This window comes from Marmota marmota, unplaced genomic scaffold (genome assembly GCF_001458135.2).
Source record: "Marmota marmota marmota unplaced genomic scaffold, marMar, whole genome shotgun sequence".
Taxonomy (NCBI): domain Eukaryota; kingdom Metazoa; phylum Chordata; class Mammalia; order Rodentia; family Sciuridae; genus Marmota; species Marmota marmota.
Window position 1 is genome coordinate 17690170 of NW_026000196.1, and position 21453 is coordinate 17711622.

At 36.4% G+C, this 21453-nt stretch overlaps 1 protein-coding gene across 3 annotated transcripts in view; it reads left to right on the plus strand.

Annotated features, from left to right (window-relative positions):
* Asb7 (ankyrin repeat and SOCS box containing 7) overlaps positions 1–21068 on the plus strand; it is a 39618-nt gene extending 18550 nt beyond the window's left edge. For 2 of the 3 annotated variants that reach the window (XM_015493129.2, XM_048790364.1), the window contains 2 exons: positions 5390–5995; positions 18384–21068. In XM_015493129.2, the coding sequence (XP_015348615.1) occupies positions 5390–5995; positions 18384–18523 (746 nt within the window). In that variant the 3' untranslated portion in view covers positions 18524–21068. Of the gene's footprint in view, positions 1–5389; positions 5996–7222; positions 16007–18383 lie in introns of those variants that run through there. The other variant, XM_048790363.1, reaches the window with a different exon arrangement.
* Positions 21069–21453: the final 385 nt, after the last annotated feature.

Genomic DNA, 21453 nt, shown 5'->3' on the forward strand with positions numbered 1-21453 from the left:
CCCCCCCTCCTCCTTTTCTGTCTCTGTCTCTTTTTTGATAGTATTGGGGATTAAACAAACACTTTTTAAAATCACTGACAAAATAGTGGCAAATTTCTCCATACATTTAATAAGTAGTACTTATGTCAGGAATTCAAGGTTTGTTTAATGTGTGGAAGTCAATAGGGTGACTAATTTACTATATTAAGAGAATAAAAGATTTTTAAAAATGAACATGTTAATAGATGCAGAAAATGTGTGTGATAGTATTAAAATTCTCATTCCTGATAAAGACTTAAGCAGACAAAAGAAGGCAACTTAACATAATTATGTCTGTGAAAACTTACAGTTTGTGTTCTACTCAGGGATGAACTATTGAATATTTTCACTCTAAGATCAGAAATAAGGCAAGGGTATATGCTGTTACCATTTTTATTCAATATTCTATTGTGGGTTCTAGCCATTGGAATAAAAGAACAATAAATTTAAAAGGAAAAAGTTTAATAGTCTATTTACAGAGAACATAATTTGCATGCAGAAAATTGTGAGAAATCTACAAAAATGTACTAGAACTAAGAAATGAATTTAGCTATAGGCCAATATAAAATTCAGTTTAACTTTTCTGTCTGAGCAATTAACATTTAAAGAATGAGTATATATAGCAAGAAAAATTTAAATTTGTAGGATAAATTTTAAAATATATAACCCATGCACTGAAATATTCCTGAGGGAAATTAAAGAAGACTTACATAAATGGAGAACTATTCCATTTGCATGGTTTGGGAAAAACATGTTGTTTATATCATTTTGAGGATATTGCCACTTTTACATTCATTGGAGTTCCTTCCAATCAAAATTTCAGCAGGCTTATTTGAAGAAATTGGTAAGTTGATTCTAAAATATATTAGCCAAATTATTTGAAAGAAGATTGAAGTACTTAACCTGCTATCAAAACTTACTGTAAAGTTACAGTAGTTAAAACAGTCTGGTATTTGTGTATGGAAAGACTTTTAGATCATAGAATAAAATGGAGTTCAGAAATAGACCTACATTTTTATGGTATATTGATTTTCGTTGACAGTGCCAGGGGAAATCATTGTGAAGAGGTATAGTCTTAGTCAGGCATGGTGGCGAACTCCTGTAATCCCAAAGGCTCTGGAGGCTGAGACAGGAGGATCAAGAGTTCAAAGCCAGCCTCAGCAACTGGGAGGCACTAAGCAACCAGTGAGACCCTGTCTCTAAATAAAATAGAAAATAGGGCTGGGAATGTGGCTTAGTGGTCAAGTGATCCTGAGTTCAATCCCCAGTACCAAAAAAAAAAAAAAAAAAAAGTTAACAAGTAGTAGATCATTGACCTAAACATAAGAAATTTAGAAGTTCAGAATTTCTACAGGAAAAGAGAATATCTTTTCTTAAAATGTATTCATTTTAGTTACATACAATACCAGGATACATACCACGACATCACAAAAGCATGAAACATGACCCACTCCAATTCAGTCCCTAGCACTTGCTCCCTCTCTGCCCTCACTCCCCTTCCTCTACTCCATCAATTCCTCTTCAATCCATTTAGTTTTTAAAAAAATTATTAGTGCCCTGTGGATACACTCAATGCTGGGACCCACCATGCCACATCCATGCATAAGAAAGTTTGTTTAGATTCACTCCACGGAAAACAGAATATCTTGTGACATTGTATTGGGCAAAGCTTTCTTAAACAGGACACACAAATATTGGACTAAATAAAAATTTTAAATGTTTACTCTTCAAATCATAGTACAAAGAATGAAAAAGTAGACCGGAAGAAAATATTTACAAAACATCCAGAAAGAAAAGGTAGACTGGAAGAAAATATTTACAAAACATCTCACAAAGATCATATGTGTAGAATATATAAAGATTTTTTATAACACAATAATAAGGCATCCCAATAAAGATGGCTAAATGATGTGAAAAAAGAAGTCACAAAAGGAAGTGTATAAGGAGGCCCAGTGTCACTAGTTATCATGGAAATGTAAATTTAAAGCAAAATAAGCCATGATTTAAAACTCTACGTAAAACTGATAATACCAGGATATGGAACTGGGGCTCTCACATATTGCTGTTGCAAGTGCAAAACTGTATAGCCATTTAGAAACTAACAGTTGGTGATTTCTTATAATATTAATGTGCATTGAACATATGACCCAGCAGTTCTCGCCTAGAAATGAAAACATATGCACATACATACTTACCATGAATGTACACAGTAGCATCATTCAAATAGCTTCACATTGATAATAACTCATGTCCACCTGCTTACAAATGGATAAAAAAATGCATATCCATATTATAGAAATACTATTCAGCAATACAAGGAATGGACTGTTGATTCAACAATTTTGATAAATTTCAAGATATTATGCCAGGTGAAATAAATCAAACAAAAGTTTACATATGATTCCTTTTATGTGAAATTTCAGGAAAGGCAAAACTTCATTTTTTCCTCATCAATGGTTTGCCAGAGTTTGGGCAGGGAGTTGACTGAGACATGAAAGAACTTTCTGAGGTGATGGAAATGTTCTATATTTTAACTGTGTTTCTGTTTATGTGACTGTATGTAATTGTCATAGCTCATCAATCTCTATACTTAAAGTGAGTGAATTTTACTTCAAAGTTCTTAGGAAGAAACTGTATTCATCATAGGAATGTTTCCTTGTTTTTATTTATATATATTAAAAATTTTCAATAGATTTAAATGGGCTTATTGAGATTATGCTGTAGCTTGTTTAAAGTAGGTCCTATCTGGAGAAGAAAAAAAAATGTTTGCTAAAGGAACAGATGAATAGGTTTGGTGGGAATGCTAGTTTATATAAGTGTTCAGGGAAGGCTTCTTTTTTATCAAGGGATGTTTGAGCAAATGTAGATGAAATAGTGTAGTGTACTTTGCATGAGCCTTACATATTTTCTAGTGAATATGTTTAGGTGTTCTGTAGTTTCTATTGCCATTAAATGGGATATCTTTTTCTTATCTTATTGCATTGGCAAATACTAATCCAGAAATTAAATTTTGTTTGCATCTTCATTTGCCTCATGATCTCTGATTTGGTTGTTAATGTCTTGAGAACAGTAACTGTACAAATTTTATTCATTGTTACCTCCATTGCTTCTTTCGGTGATGCATTCCTAGGGTGTAGTCCATTAATTCATTTGATTGCTTTTTTGTTGTTGTTGTTTTGTTTTGTTTTTGTTTTTTTATTAATGAGACTAAGCAGATCTTTGTTGCATGTGTTTATCTGTTTTTTTTTTCTTAGCCCAGCATAGCACCAACATGTGAATAGTGCCTAAAAAAGACCTCACCAGTCTTGGGGGTATGTCTGCAGTCCTAGCAACTCAGGAGGCTGAGGTAGGAGGATCACAAGTTCAAGGCCAGTTTCTGCAATTGAGCATGATCCTCGGCAACTTAGGGAGACCCTGTCTCAAAATAAATAATCAAAAAGGATTGGGGGATGTAGCTTAGTAGTAAAGCACCCCAGGGGGTTCAATCCCCAGTACAAAAAAACAAACCTGAAGTGGAAATCAAAGATGCAAGTGCAATTTCATGTAACACAGTTTTAATTTAGAATGAGTATAGGATGCAAATAAGGTATTGGCTGACACCTTTGAAGGCTCCCCTGGTGGATGAAAGGTGGGAGAAGTGAAAGAAGGTATTCTTGATTTTACTCACAGTTGAAGAGGTCAGGAAACAGTTGCCTGGCCAGGTATAGATTGAAAAGGACATTTTGGCAAGATTGCTTGCAACATTTGAATAGGAGAGAATCTTTTGGATATCATACCTGTCTTTGCTTTTTAAGTTTATTTAAGATGAGCAAAGTTATGTGAAACAGATTTGCTCAGCATCATCTGTCAAAATAAAACTTAATAGTTTATGTTCACACTATAACCAGTAGATGGCAGCAAAATGCTTTGCTAAAATGTTCTTGCCTGCCTGTTTGAAGGGAGAGTAAATAGATGCTGTATGTTTTTCTTTTAGGTAAAACCAACATAGATATGATACACTTATTTTCTCTAAACTGATTAAAATGACATTACCATTGTATACTGTCACTTTAGATTAAGTGTTTTTAGAAATTCAAATGATATGGTTTACCTAAAAAGCATTATTTTTCATAGATTTTGTTAGCAAATCCTTCTTAATGGAAAATGTCACTCTCCATAGTATTATTCATATTTTAACATATAATTTTCTGCCTTAAGATTTTTCTAACAGAATCCATCCATTGTAATATATTCTAGAACTAAATCTTACATTTTACTAAACAACTTATGAATGTTTAATCACATAACTTTAGAGGCATTTTGTGTATGTGTGTGTGAAAATCACTATTGTTTTTTTTTATTATTTTTATCAACAAACTGAAAATTCAAGATGACTTTTATAAGAAACCCATTTAATCCTAGTAATTACGTTTGGCCAGTTTATATCCTACAATGAACTGCTGGCTTCCAGGAAGTAGCCTGTATGAGTTAGAGGAAGCAGATCTTGAACCTGCTCTGCCCACTGTGCAGGAATACCAGAGGGATTCAAGCTACAGAGAACTGACCTTTGCCTTAATGAAAACACTGGGGCAAGTGACAGAAGTGACTCAAAGGTCACATAGCAGATGAATTCTGGTACCTTTTCCCCCCAGAAATCAGTCAATTAAGGAGAGGTTTTAAAAACAGTTTTAGCACATAGCATTTATATAGTGCTTGAGTTTCTCCCCATTTTTCACGTACTGTGTACTTAATTCTTATGAATTCCTAAGACCATGTAAAACTAAGAATTCAGAGACATATTTTATTTTATGGAAACATGATCTATCAAGATCACTTTAACATCTTGCATGCTTTAGAATTTTTACAGGCCACAGAAAAACTGTTTTTATATTATATTTTTTTTATCAAATATGCCCTAAAACAACACAGTCTGCCAGACCAGAGTATTATCCATAATTCAGAGCAGCAGATGTTGCTGCACATGCTTCTCTTTAGGACCAAGAAGAAGTGCAAGAGAAAATGAAACATTCAGAACAAACGAGAAAATGGAGACTGCAGAGATAGGGGTGTAAGGTAGCCAAAGGAGTTGGTTAAATTAGCAAAGAGGGGATATGATGGTCTGAACTCTGTTTTTGATATCTATCAGCGTAAACATTTTGTATGTGTTTTTCCTTCCACTAGCTCAGGCTTGATAACTTTCTACTAAAATTTGTTTTTCGTGGAAAGTAGACTTCAGTTAAACTGAGGGGAGAAAGTACTTGATGTTCTTTGTAATGTTTGATCCCTTCACATTTTGTACGAGAATTGGCTAGAATTGGAGTGCTGTGCCATGGGAGAGTACATTGTTTTGTCTTAGACTCTGCTAACATTTTCATTTTGGTTTTAACTCTAGCTGATCCCACGGTTAAAGACTTAATTGGAGGCTTCACTGCTCTTCATTACGCAGCCATGCATGGCCGGGCCCGGATTGCACGCTTGATGTTAGAATCGGAATACAGGAGTGACATTATTAATGCAAAAAGCAATGATGGTTGGACTCCCCTCCATGTGGCCGCTCACTATGGTAGGGACTCATTTGTCCGACTCCTTCTGGAGTTCAAGGCTGAGGTCGACCCACTCAGTGATAAAGGTACAACACCGCTTCAGCTCGCCATCATCCGTGAGAGGTCAAGCTGTGTAAAAATCCTCCTGGACCACAATGCCAACATCGACATTCAGAATGGATTCCTGTTGCGATATGCTGTGATCAAAAGTAATCACTCTTATTGCCGAATGTTCCTTCAGAGAGGGGCAGACACAAACTTGGGGCGTTTAGAAGATGGACAGACTCCTTTACACTTGTCTGCCCTTCGGGATGATGTGCTGTGTGCACGGATGTTATATAACTATGGAGCGGACACAAACACAAGGAACTATGAAGGTCAGACCCCACTGGCTGTTTCAATAAGTATTTCGGGAAGTAGTCGACCGTGTTTGGATTTCTTACAAGAAGTCACAAGTATGTAATATAATTATTACTATATTATTGCATCTTTTAAAACAATTTGCATCTCTTGAGAAGCTCAAGGTGTTTTTATAACATTAAATAACTAGACATTAATCGTTCCTATAAGCCCTGCTTGCTAAATAATGCCTCATTCATCCAAAAAAATTTTTAAAGTTCTGAGTTCAGTTGTGTTAATAAAAATAACAGGGTAGATAGTAAGGATGGGAAAAGAAATGGAGGAAAGGACAGGGAGGAGAATTTTCAAAATAAAGATCTGTGTTAGAACAAGCCAGTTCCTACAGCCAAAGGGATCGTCTTTCTAGAATTCTGTAGTTTTCAGATTGGGAAAATGGAGAATTTGGATTTTAGATTCCTTAGTTATGGGAGTGTTCTAGAATTTGTAATTTATTGTTAAGTTATTCATGTTTTAATTGTGGCTTTTCTATTCAAGTGAACCCACATGAAATGGAATGGCAGTATTATTTATTTATGTCCCCTCGTAATGGAGGCTAAAGATACTAGAAATTGTTGTAGGAAAAAACTATCAGTGGGAAATTAGGCACTATTGTCCCTGAGATACACAGCTTCCATTAGTCTGACTTGTTTATGGCATTTTTTTTAAGCATTTGGAAATATCTACTTTATGTAGTAGCATATGCATCTGAGTTGTTTTCTGATGGACTGTTAGATTGTGTAGACTTCGATTCCTTCTCTTGTCCAGCTTCCTTGTGACCAGTCAAGTTACACGTCCCCAAGGTTAACATCCAACACATGAAGTTAAGTCTATAAACAAAATTGATTTTGCTGCCTGCTGTACTTTCTAATGAATGCCTTTTGCCTCACTGATTTTGAACTTTCACTCATGATTGTAGAAAGACATTAACATCCTAGGTACACGGGTAAGAAATTTCAGTTGACTTGCTTGTAAACAATCCACTCCAACCCTTAAAACTGAACTTGAGAGTAAAAATTTGCTTTTAAGAAATGAAATATAATTTTGTGTATTTCTAGTGGGGAAGAAGATTAACTTATTATGATTAAATATATTCAGACTAAAGCTTAAAAAGAAATCACAGGTCTAACTCAGTGCAGCCAGGAGAACTTTCTGTAATAATAGAAATGTTCTCTCGGTGCTGTCCATTATGGTACCCATTGGCCTCCCTGTGACTGTTGAGCACTTGTTATACAGCTAATGCCACTAAGGGGACTAATTTTTAAATTTTATTTACTTGTCATTAGGATAAATTTAAATGGCCATGAGCACTGATGACTCCCTGTTGGTCTGCACCATTCAGCCTGGCCTTGGAGAGGTATGGGGCTATCTGGCATATGTTCCCTTGCAGAAAGCTTTTGAGGCACACAGAAGTAGCCAAAGAATGAAGATGTGGTGTATGTGGTGCTGCAGCCACTGGTAGCTTGCATCTTTTTGTCGTTATATCCTTTTAACTTTTGCACTGAAGAATCTTGGTTAAAGTAGTATGGCTGCCCTCAAAAATGCCTGATACTTACTTACTAAATGTCTAAGCCCCTTTTGTTAAATATTTTGCTCAGCAGAGGCATAGACTAGAGATAGGCTGCTGAGTTCCAATTCTAATTCTACACTTAGCTGTGACCTTAGGCAGGATTATCTAACCTCTCTGTGCCTCAGTGTCCTTATCTCAAAATAAAGGTGATGATAATATCTACGCTACAGGCTTGTTATGAAGATTAAATAAATTAATATTTATAATGTACCTAAAACAGTGCCTGACACATTTTAAATGCTGTATAAGCATTTTTCAAAATAGAGTTTAATAAAGTGAGGATAGATAAACAGCAAGGACTGACTTACTACCAATAGATTCTTATTCTAGCCCAGCTGCCTATTTTCAGCCCTGTAGAATCTGTGCGTAGAGTCATGCAGCCAGGTGGCTGGGAGGGACCTGCTGAGCATGTACTTAATATGAGGGGCAACAATAAGCATCAACAGGAACTTGCACCTAGTACGTCCTCAGTAACTGCTGGGGGGATTGACTGGTTGAGCACACAAAGGGGCAGGGACTGAGTAAACTTGGGATACTTTCCAGAAGTGTTAGACCATCTGTGTTTTTAAGGCTGCAGTCTTCCTTTGTGTTCTAGTGCCTCCACCTAAATCATTCTTTTTGACTCTCTAGTGGTGTTTCTGCCCAAAGCAGATTTGATGTTCCTGCTTCACCCATGCATTCCTTGGCTCTAATAGATTTTGCCAGTAAATTATAGGTGCTAGAAGGAGCCACTGTAGCTGCTGCTCTTTAGAGCACTCCACTGAGGGTTTCCTCTCTTGGAAACCAGAAGGAAAGAAGGTTGGGTAGTTCAGAGGGCCCAAGTCAAATCTGTGAGCTGCTTGAGCCCTAATGCCACTGAGCACCAGAGCTCTGTTCACCAAGCTGTTGGCTTCTAATCTGAGAACTCAAACTCCCCAGGTAAAAGGATAGCAGAGATATACCACTTGGTGGTCTTTCTCCAAGGCCATCTTTTCTATTATTATTTTTTTTTTCCTTTTTCTTTTTTTGAGATGGAATCTCACTATGCTGCCAAGCTGGCCCCGAACTTCTGGGCTCAAAACATCCTCCTTCCTTGGCCTCCTGAGTAGCCGGGAAATGAGTGGATGCAAGAGTGTCTAATTCCTTCAGGGCCATCTTAATTGTTTATTGCACCATTTTGACTAGAAGCAGCTTATTCAAATTGGAAGAGGCCCCAGAAATCTTAATCCTGGAATTTAAAAACTAAAAACTTGCCATAAAAACTCTTGATACATTCTGTATAAAAACAGTGGATCAGGTGGCTTGGTCATAAAGTAAGGTCTTCTGGTATCACATTTATAATGAGTGGAGGGAGAAGCCACAAAAGTTTCCTGTCACGGTCTACCTACAGACTGAGCTATCCAACAGTCAGACTTCAGAGACTCCCACCTTCTTCCATGGCTGCAACTTGACTGGTGGCCTCCTCCAGAAAGCAGCCAAGTGAAGGAGTAGCTTCTCTGTGCCCAGGAGCAATAAAAACAACCAAGAATTATATTAATAATTATAGTTAATTTAAATTCCCTGGCTGGTAGTTGCAATATCTGTGTCATATGTTAAGTCTGGTTCTGACGCTCTCTTTCTATCTTTTGTCTGTTTTAGAATGGCTTTAATCTGTAGTATGCCTTGTAAATTTTTATTGAAGCAAGATATGATAGAGGATAATAGGAACTGAGGTAAATAAGCCTTTAATGTAAGGTGTTTTATTACTGTGCCTAGGAGTTAGGCTGTGTGTAATGTTTGCTGGAACTGTAGGTACTAGAAGGTTCCTATTCCAACAGGGTCCTTGTTTTGGGTTCCCCCAGCCTTAGACTTTGGGCTTCCCTCCCCCTAGGAGCCATGAGGGGGTCTTTATTGGCTTTTCACTTTGAGGACCTGGTGGGGTTCCTGGAAGTAAAACTCATAACCAGAAGGGGGCTTCCCAAGACTATGACCTCACTAGTTCATACACAACCTCTAACAGTTCCTCAAACTTGCCATTGAAGTGTTCCTGTCAGTTCCAGTGGCTCCTACTACAGGTAAGCAGAGCTCAACTGTGGTTCTCGGGGTTTATTTCTCCATGTGTTTGGTAAAGTTTGCCCTACAACCTCAATTTACTGATTGATCCAAGATCAATAATTTTAGTTCAAATTTTTCTTTAAGGACGGAAGTAACAACTACCAGGCTCTTTTCCTGTTGGAGCTGAAACCAGAAGTAAAAATTTTTATCATTTTTACTTAAAATGTAAAAAATACATCCTATCTGTGGTCCTTTAAACTGAATAATATTTGTCCACTGGGATCAGAAACACGGGTCTCCCTATATCAATAAGGTCTCTCTACTGTGCCTGTGTCAGAGGTGCTGTTAAATCAGCAGGATGGGGTGGGAGAGAGCTCCTAATGGGCTCCTGTCTGACTTGCCTAATAAATAAGGGCAGATCTTTTACCCTTCACCCTCCACTTCTGAATCTTAGTTTCTTTTTTTGAAAATTGGTGAAGTCAGACCATAGTCCTTAAGATCCCTCACTTAAAATTTTTACTGGTAACAAGTTTTTTGGGGGGGTGTTTTTTTGTTTGTTTGTTTGTTTGTTTTGGTATTGGGGATTGAATCCAGGTGCATTCTACCATTGAGCTACGTCTCTAGCCCTTTTTTATTTTAACACAGAGTCTTGCTAAGTTACTGAGGCTGGCCTCAAACTTTCAGTCCTCCTGCCTCAGCCTCCTGAGTCACTGGCATTAAAGGCATGGGCTATGGTACCCAGCTGCCACTAACCACTTTTAAAGGCAATGACTTCCTACTGCTTGCAATTTAAAAATAATTTTTGTTTCATATAGAACTGTTTTTTGTTTTTTTTCTTCACCAAATGGGCTTCTCCAGGTCCTCAAGACTGTCTTATGTGTCCATCAAGTCTAAACTAATTTCATTAAGTATTGTTTGCCCTTTTCACAGTGATGACATTTACACTTTATGACATTTGGTAGACAAGCTGTGGAGGGTAAACTCTGGCTTGTTAGCATGATATAGGCAGTGGCCCAACCCGTACTCAATAGTCATTGCATCTTTCCAGCAGGCGCTTTCAGTAAAGAGTATTCCAGTCCCATTTAAGAATACCTTTGATGAAGCAGTAAAATTAATTTTATTAAATATTACCCTTGTGTGTATATATTTTCTTAATATTCTGTGGGATGGAAATGGAAAATGTTCTCACTGTGTACCAAAGTGTGATGACTGAATTGAGGAAAAGTAACTGTAATTCATTTGAGCTGAACCAGAAGTTTTTTTCAGGAAGCACCATTTTTACCTGAAAGATTAACAGCCAAACTATAGATTTAGTCTTGGGTTATTAGCAGGCATTTTCTTGAAAATGAATAAAATTCATTGGTCACTTTAAGGAAAACAACTGACAGCCTTGATGGCTAGTCGAAATTTGAACTCTGAAAATGAGAATTGGGGAAGTTTGTATTTGCCACTGTGAGATTCTAATGTGTAAAGGCTTTGTTCGAGAATCATACATGGGTAAAAGACCCAAAGTGCAAGATAAATGGATTTTAATCTAAAAGAGTACAAAAAGTTCACCAGTTTGGTTTCAAATTCTGTATTTCAGCTAACCTTGAAGAAGCCATCACTTGTGTGGTTTTGATAGAGTATCATAGAAGATCTACAGTTATCTGGAAAAAAAATACTAAAATATTCCTTCCTTTTCCAACTGCATGTCTGAGTAAGGCAGGGTTTTCTCCAGGTACTCCAATCAAGGCAGCATATTACAACAGATGAGTTGCGGAAGCAGATCTCTGAGGTCACACATTAAAAGAGATTTACAGGGGATGGGAGTGTGGCTCAGTGGTAGAGCACTCGCCTAGCACGTGCAAGGCCCTGGGTTCGATCCTCAGCACCATATACAAATAAATAAATAAAATAAAGGTATTTTTTAAAAAGAGAGAGATTTGCAGAAATATGAGAGTAATGCCATTTATCTCAGGATCATTTTTGTTTTGGAAATCAGTTCAATTTTTCCATAAAACTTTATTTCTACTTCAACTGATGAATTTATTACTGTTACTTGTAAGTGAATCAATAAAGGTTTCTAAAATTTCTATTTTCTAAATGTGGTAAATATGGATAAATTCAACTCAATTAAAGAAGAATTCTTTAAGGTCCTACCATTTTAAAGGTACAAAGAGGTCCTTAAACTAAAAAGTCAACACACAGTGATGTGTAATTTCTACATTGAGATTTTTAAAGGGTGTCCTTTTAGCCTAGTATTTTGGAATTTGATGAATCTCTATTGTATTTCTATTAAGTTAAAATTTGTGGGTTATGTGAAGTTTTAAAAAATTATTGCTTGCCCCATGCTATCACATTTACTACGTAGGTTATGTTGAGATTGGTGATTCCTGAAATTTGTTTATAAAACTGTGGCCCTACAGATACTGTGATGTAAAACAGATTCATGATTCTCATCAGCTGAAAAGACTGGTACATTGGATCCCAGAGGCCAGTTACAGAGATTTGCCATGCATGGTAATGTGTAAAAAGTGCCAAGCCCCTGAGTAAATAAACCATTTAACTTTGTTTGCTAGTTCAGCAGCTTAACTTTCCCAGCTTACTTTCTTTCACACAGCATCTTTTTATTTCTATAGCAAGCTCTGGTCTAAATTATTCTTAGGGCAGAGAGTATGCTATTTGGGTTTGTGTTTAAATCCAAGGGAGTCTGAACTGAGGCAGTGTGATCTGTGTTCTGGAAGACACTGCTCAAAGACTGGAAGCAGCCATCAGTATGTTTCAGCGGTGTGTAGAAGGTAGGACTGGGTTGGATTTTTATTTGTATGTTTTAGGAAACTGAATGGCTCATATTTCCAAAAGAAAAAGATTAAGTGGATGGGAACTGAGTTGTGTAAACTGTTTCGCAGGAGACAATCTGTCAACTACTTAAGCTAGTAACTTTCTGGAACTTCAATCACAGATGTTTAAAAATACTATTTTATAAATATCACAATAACCAGAAATATGTTTTTGTTTATATTTCAGCAATAGTCAAGTACTATGTTTGTGCAAAAACAAAAGTACTATGTTTGCAAAAGTAAAATACAAGATTTCAAACTTAAAAAAAGGAGGGGAAAAAACACTCACACACACACACATACACACAAAACTTCAGAGCCAGGGCTATAGCACAATGATGGAGTAGCTTGATTAGCATGCACAAGGCCCTGCATTCAATCACTAACACTGCAAAAGAAAAAATAAAATATACACACACACACACACACACACACACACAGGACCAGTAAAAATCATGGCTTCTCTTTTTTAATTTTAAGAAAAGGAAATGGACTGAGACTTTCTAAGCTGAATCAGTACAGCAGTAGGTATGTGATCATGCAAAATGCCACTGACATCTACTCCCCTTACTTACTGTCCTTTCCAATGCTGCTTTAATTTTTTTTTTTGGTAGGATGATTCATTTTAAAACAATATTATATAGTGTAACTATTTGGAGACATTGTGTAACACATTTTAACTAAGGTTATTTTTTATTATTTCTTTTTCTAATGAATTATGGATTTTTGTCAGGTATCTATATCATAATCTAAATAGATTTTCCATTCTTAATTATTAAAAAATTAATAATCATTTCTAGATTCTAAAATTTAGAAATTAGCAATCAGTAGCACATAGTTATAAGTCAATTTTATCACAATTTAAAATTTAAAGATACAGAAAATCTTATTTTGCACTTTTTCACAGTACTTTTATTACTTTCTATTTTTAATGTTAGCATCTAAAGATTTCTTGTCATTTGTTAGTAAGCCATGTATGGTTTTTTGTGATGGAGTACCAAAGGAAGTTAAAATTCAAAGCTCATTTGTCTATGGAAAAAATGTAACCAATAGGCAAATGTCAGAAGACTGATAAGTGGATACATTTGGACTCTAAGAGACTATGCCATAATTTTTTTTAAGAGAACTAGAAACTGCCTTGGCCCTATAAAGTAAAATTTGTGTAGCACATTTCATACTGCCCCATAGTGAAGGGAATTCAGAAGCAAGAACAAAGGGAGAACATGTGTTTATAGTAGGGTTTTAAAAATGGGAAGTAGAGATAAAACACAGAGATATGTATTGGGAGACCATTCCAGATTTTGACCTAAGATGGAGAGATTCCTGAAGGAGTGACAGATCGTGCAAACCAGAGGAGGCTAAATCTTTCCCTTTATTTCTTTACACACTCCTCTCTTCCTCCAGTCTCCCCAGCCCCCAAAGAAAAACCTGGGATCTGTTTTGCTTTAATGTTGTCCACTTGGGTATTTAAAATATTTTGTCTCTCTGTCTACCTGTATGAATCCAGATATTTTTATCCAAATAAATAGATTTATCTATCACAAATATAGTAATGGTGCTGTCAAAGGAGGTAGCTGGTTCTTGTTTTGTAATTTATACTAAACTGGACCCTTTAAAAGCTGATTTCCTATTTTATACCAGCCCAATTACTAGTAATGATGGGCTTCTTTACCAAATGGAAAGACTAATAACCCTTTGAACTATTATGTAATTCCACTGTAGTTGGTTAGTCTGAATACCTTGGAATTTTTCTGCATCCCCCAAAGCATTTATAATTTCTTATTTTTACCCTTTTTGAGAGGTTTCTCTCACGTTTTCCCCTCTTATATTCCCATGGACTAAACAGTTGTTATTTAGTGGGAGCTACTTTTCAAAAAGCCTAGAAAATGATGTGCACATCTGTCTTTATGTTTTTGCCTTCATTCTCTTCATTCTTTCTCTTCCTCTACTATTCTGTCTTTCCCCTGCCCCTTTAATCTTTGGTACAGTGCATTGTTTAGTATATAGTAGGTGCCCAGTAAATACTCTTACGTGTTCTGTTGACAAGAATTAAGTATTTTTGTTTTAATCATAATCTATTCCTAAAATATTATTCCTGAAGACTCCTGGAATAGTTTAGGAATAACAACAATTACAATGAGTAGTCCTTATTACTCTTTATTATTTAGCCCCCTGTTAAATCAACAATGCTAGTATGACAAGATGAGTTAGTATTTATATATAAGTGCAGAACCTATAAATACATCCCTCATTTCATCATATCTTTTTATATAGTTAAAAGTCATGCAGTGGGCTGGGGTTGTGGCTCAGTGGTAGTACCAGCACTTGCCTCGCATGCATGGGGCACTGGGTTCAATCCTCAGCACCACATAAATAAATAAAATAAAGGTATTGTATCCATCTACAACTAAAAAAGTTAAAAAAAGAGAAAAAAGTCATGCAGTGATTTCCAGAATACAGTTTCCATCAATTTTCCCAGGACTATTTCTGAGTAATAAATTGTTCCCAATAACTAGTTGCTCCTTAATGGTTATACTAATTAGTTTTCTTACTATTTTAACATCAAAAAGATGAAGATTCTCCCTTCCAAAGAGGTTGCCTTTCTGTTTTTTTCTGGGAATGAGAAGCAAACCTTATCTTTACAAATATTTAAAAACCCATTGACCAAATAATCCCCTTGTGTTTGGCACTCTTCTTAGCACTTTTTCAAAATTAACTTTTTTAATGCTTATAAAGCCCTTGAGATAGATGCAGTTATTTTGAGGATACTGAGGCAGAAATACCTTGGTCAAGATCATGCAGACGCAGGGCCAGAAGTCAGACCCAGGCAGTCTGACTCTGATATATCACTATCATTAAAGATAGGAGTTACACAGGCTTGAGAAAATAAAGATCATATTCTCCCCAAACATACCAGATAACTGCTTGAAGGAGAAGAAACACCACCAAATTGAGCAAAGTGTTCCCATGTATTTAGGCCTAAAATGTCCATTAACAGCGTTCTGATATATTTGGATCTGGACAGTCTGACTGAGCTCCTAGCCGACCTCTAGTACCAACGCACCAGCCATCTGAGTGAGCCATTTTGCAAGCGGGGAGGCCAAAACACTGCATGGAACAGAGAAGGGATAATAATTGTTTTAAACCACAAAATGGTAGGAGAAATCACTAAATACTAAGGGTAGTAGTAGTATTGCAGAGTGTAATGATGATAAAAATACTACCATTCTCTGTTATCTATGCCTGAGTCTTTCCCAGTCAGTGATAAGAGTATCCAGCCACATTACACAAAATATGAGGGAGAGGAGAAATTGTAGTCATCTTTGGGGAGGACAGTCTATCACAAACACGATTTAAGACGAACCCCCATTACATAACCTTTTTTCCCAGTCCTTTCTAAGGGATAGAGCTAAGCAAAATTCCAGGAATTTTGTTTTTTTCCACTTTGTTGATGATATGTTTTCTATATGAATGTATACTTATGTATGTCAGCTTAAATGATACTTGAAAAGAACCAACCATCTATTAGAAAAATCAACTATCCCCCACCCCCGTCCCTCTCTCTCTCTCTCTCCTTTAGTACTGGGGATTGAACCCAAGGGTGTTCTACCACTGAGCTACATTCCCCAACCCTTTTTATTTTGCATTTTGAGATGGAGTCTTGCTAAAGCTAACCTCAAACTTGGATTCTCCTGCCTCAGCCTCCAGAGTCACTGGGATTACAGGCATGGGCCACCACACCCAACAGGAAAATTGGATTCTTTATTTAAAAAGAAGAAGAATCATATCTAATTCATATTCAGATTTGCATTTTCAGGTCAAATACAAAAGCATTTGTTGAAAAATGACAGTGATAATTCATTCTCTTCCCCAAGGTAGCCCGTGAGTGGTGATGAAAAATAATTCAAAACAGGTTAGGAAATGACTTGCTGTTATAGGCATGTTTCACCACATATTGACTGTTTTATACTTTAAAGGAAAGCCTATTAAGTATTCATTTATTCCAGCTAATATTTGTTGAGTACTGTGTCAGGCCTTGGGTTTACATTGGCAAATGGTATTGGACATGGTCCTGGCTTCATGACATATGTCATATGGTGAGAAAGATGGGCATTAATATGTAAGACCCAAACATGGAAAGGTAAAATTACAGCCTGTTATAAAGGAGGGGAGCCCTAAGGGTTTCCATAGGGAGCATGATCTAGTCTCCCGATGAAATGCTGTTTTGGCAAAGATCTGGAAGATGGAGAAGATTCAATCTTGTCCAGAGACCCCTTGAGTGTATAGGTCACATCCTGCATGAATCCTTCTACAGACATCTGTGGTTACACATACCCCAAGTTGAGGCATTTCCAAGGCAGCAGTTGCTTCTGCTGTGACTCTGCCAAGAATGCACATGTTCACTATGCTCTTGGAAAGCAGCATTCACCCAAGCCTTCTAGAATAGTCGTCTGAGTTTGAGGACTGGGAGCCTTTTTCACTCGTGAAGAATTATTTGAGTAATGGTGATCACTATAAACAAGTATAATTCAAGTAACGGGTTACTAAGAATAGCAGTGTTTCTGCACATGTGGCCTGAGGAGTCTTACAGTCCCCTGGTCCCTTTCAGGGTATCTATGAGGTCAAAATGATTTCCATAATAATATTAAGACATTATTAGCCTTTCATATATCTTCTCTCCTGAGTATAAGTGAAGTTTTCCACAGACTAGATGGTACAATTAACAGACGCATATGTGAAAATTCAGCTGTCCACTTTTAAGCCAGATATTAAAAAACATTCCAGAAATGTGAAAGAATGCCATTCCTCTCACAATTTCTTTTTAGTTTTTGAGCCATTACTTTTAAATGAATTAATAAATATCTCTAAAATTTGTTTTAACTTCTCATATGGTAATTATCCATAGAAATAACCCACATCAAAGTTCTTTTGGGTCCTCAATCATTTTTAAAAGTGTAAAGGAGATTTGAGACAAAAAGTTCAAGAACCACTGAAATACAGCATCTACCTGACCATACATACCCATGTTACTTAATCTCTCTGAGACTGTCAGTAAAATGGGGATGATGATCAAAGTACTTCCCTCATAAAAGGATTAAAGGAGTTAATACATGTCAAGAACTTATAACAATACATGGCACAGAGTAAGCAGTTAATATTTTAGCTTTTATTATCATTACCATTTAATAGGAAAGCAGAATGTACATGACTCCAAATATGTTGAAGCACTGTTAAACAAATTTTTTCGCTTGTGTTTGTGGCCATCTATATGATTTGGGAATGTATTCAAAAGTGGAATAAATTGGATTTTACTTTGTTTCGTTTGAGTTGGGTGATAAGCAGGAGTTATTGGCAGGTGGTTAGGGTATGAGGTGTGAAGCAACATAGATTCAGATGAGCTGGAGGGGCCTGTTCACACTCCCTGCCTGCTGCACCTCTCAGCCCTCATCCTCACAACCAGGGTTCTTCTCTGTCTAGAATGACAGTGAACAAGTGGGCAGATGTCCTTTAGAAAGTTCCACAGAGATTGAGAGGCATCAAGGCTCCAGCATCCTAGACCCAGAGTTGAAAGGGCTTGAGGAAGAGAGTATCTCATTGAGTGCGTATTCTTCAGATAGTGTCTCTGGCCCAGAGAAACAGTTTGCTCTCAGAGGCTTGTCTACAAATTAGAGGCCTCATCAGGACAAGAACCAGAGTTCTCTTGATTTGTGATAGAAAGACCAGGCTTAGACTCAGAACTGGTTTTTTAGTCTCAATCTAAGGTTGTCTGACATTGAACAATTTACTTAAATCTCTGATACAGAGTATCCTTATTTGTAAAATGGAAATGGAAATTTCTACCATATTGTAGAGGATTGTGACAAGAACTATCTGAGACTTCACACGGACATGTCATTTAGTCAGTGCCTTTCTGATCCATGGTGTTTAAAATCCATAGAGAGCACTCCCAGTGAAATAAACAGTTCTTTTCAAAATCTCAAAGCCCATCTTAAATATTGTGCTTGATAACAAAGTAACATTTTCTTTTTTCTGTCTTTTTAGGACAGCCCCGAAACTTGCAGGACCTGTGCCGAATTAAAATTCGACAGTGTATAGGCCTTCAAAACCTAAAGCTACTTGATGAACTACCAATTGCCAAGGTCATGAAAGACTACTTAAAACACAAATTTGATGATATCTGATATATCAGAACTGTGAGCAAGATTAGGAGTTATATTCCAGATACTTAAAAGGCTTTTTGCCTTGCACAAAGTATATCCTATGCAATTTCTGATTTTCTGTGAAGTCAGAAAGCAGGTATACACTTTTAGGTTTTTTGTTTATTTGGTTGGTTTTCATTGTAGGGGAGGGATTTTTATATATATACATATATATATATATATATATATAAACATACACCACATGCTTGAAAGTCTTAATTTGGTTTCTTGGTCCAAGTTTAAGAGGTCCAAGCTTTCTATACAACATTGCATTTAGAAAAATTTGTCTTTCCTAAATGACACAAGCAGGTTTGAAGTGGAGAGTTTACCCTTTCCAAATTTATAGTTTCATTGGCAAGCATGGTACCAGAAACCAGCAGCACACTTGTCGAAGTTTGAGGCACAGTTTCACCCAGGGGGGTCCTGGGTTATACTGGAAAATGCCCTAAATTTTTTTTTTAAATAATGCTGTCACCTCATTCATTTTTAATGAGTATAAATTGGCTGTTTCAAACTGTTCTCTTTTTTTCCTAATTAATGTAGCTTTCAAATGACAAAAATCCAGTACCTCGGCTTTCCTTTTGGTGTGCTCGTTTTTAACTTATTTTTTAACAACGATAGGACACTACCATGAGACACTCTGTCTCAACCTCTCTCTCTCTAGTTGAATTGTGCTTTAAAAAAAAAAAAAATTAATGAGATAGAAAATAACTTTATAAAGCCAGTGTATTCTGTTTTTAAAACAGTGCCTCCAGTGCAATACTCTTTCTGGTGTATTCTATCCATTATTTTACTTGCTGTTCATCATTCCACGGCCGGCTTTGACATGCCCGGGAGAACAGGAACCACCACTTTAATTTTCATAGCAGACCCATAGTGTGTCAGTTACAATTTCTATTTTAAGCTTTATCTTTTACTTCACTTTAAGCAGCAAATTTCATATCCTGGTGGTAGAGTATTTCCTAAAAATAGCCCAAACTATTGTTAAACCATTTGCCTTTAATGGTTAAATAATTTGGGGTCGTTTCATAGTGGGTTTTTTTCTTCCCAGTTTTAAATTTATGTCTACATCTATATAGATATAGATATATTTTTTAAAGGTAAAATCTCTAATGGGTGCATATTTGCAAGTCTGGCTAATTCCTAATATGCTAATTAAACATTTCCGGTCTATTTTAAGGTTCTGTACAGTGAAGCTCTTCAGGATTGTTATTTTCTCTTCTGGGTTGATTGGTCTTTTATGTGCAGTGTAAACACAGATATGATAAAGTGTCTGACAATGGAAAATAGCCCAGAGGCACTAGGTATCTATGATGTCCTGGCCGACGTGTTGTGTGCTTCATTCATTCATTATCATGTTAGTTTCAGAAGCACCTCAAATGTCCCAGTATCATTTTTAGTGATTTGGGAAATGCCACAATATTTATATGGTATTAATAAATTGGTTATCAGAAGTTTACAAGATGAAGGGCTTCTCTTTTCTTGTCTGAATTTCTACTTATGAGTCATAAAAACTCTTTCACCTAGAAGTATAACTAAGCCGAGCCAGGAGATGACGCTGGCTTTGCCTTTTTCAGAGCCAGCAGTGCTAGTTTCTCAGGCACAAAGTTTGCTCTCTTGGCTAGCGAGTAGTCCTGGCATTAGAGAATCTGATATGCCTAAGCCATGTGCAGGTTTCTGAAGAAAGTGCAGCTTCGGGAAAAGGATTATTAGGGGAAGCACTTATGCGGACTGTAGACTCTTACAGACACCTAGTCAGCAAGAGACCAGTTCTGTTAACCATCCCCAACTGTAGCTGGCAGAGCCTGATGGATAGAAGTGGGTAGTCAGATGTTTGCCTCTTAAAAATATTCTCCAAAACATTATCCCCAGAAAGTCAGAGTAAGTCCCTTGTGAAGACAGTTGCTGAGATGTATTCTCATTCTTTAAACCACCCCAGGTCAGATCTGATATGTAGAAGCAGCATTAGGGACACATGTGGCCAGAAATGAATTGGGTGTTGCTTCTCTTAAAACCCCAAGCCCAGGGAGATGAGGATGCAGGAGGGTGCCTAGGGTCCTGCACTCTGAGTGGTGATGTTAATATTTCATTTACCCAGTGCTTATATCCACATATGTATATTAATTTATTCAGTTAGTTTAAAAGGATATTCTTTCCCCAGCGACTCAAAGATTTCCAAACTAAGTTAGCCACTGAGTTTGAGCCAGGGAATTCCAAGGAAAAAGATCAGATTAGGTGAATTCTTTGTTCTGTCTTGCTGCTGTGACTTCAGAAAAAAATTATGGGAACTCTTCCTGGAATTGAAAATTCTATTTAATGAAGAAGTGTATAATTGCATTATTTATTGTTTGAGGTTTGATTTATCTGAAAGCTTCAAAAGAATATTTTATGTTTGTTTTCAATAAAGTCCCAATCACATATCATATTTAACAATAACTAAAATTTCTTGCAATTGGTAATAGTAGAATATAGCAGTGAACATACAGATCTGCATTCGAATTTGCTTGCCAGAGAAGCATTGAGTAGAGAAAACAGGTATTTTCAGAAAATCAACTGATTAGTTTTTCAGAATCCTGATTAAAATGTTCAGCATATTATCAAATTTGTCGTTGATTCTTTGTTTCTTTTGAAATTTATTATTGAAACTTAACCACTCAATCTTTATAAGAATATATTTGGCAGGTACACCAAAGAAACCAGCTCATAAAAGATTTATGATCATTAATGAACCGCAAACCTCATTTTTTGAAAAGACGTTTGCTTTTTTTTTTTGTAAATATTTGTGTTTATAAATGTGCAGAAGAGTAAGAGTGTTTTTAGATTATTTAATTCCCACATTTCTAAACTATTTACTACAGAATAATCCATGCTTGTTAGTTTGGAGGACTTGACTGTTTTGTTTTTTAATTCAT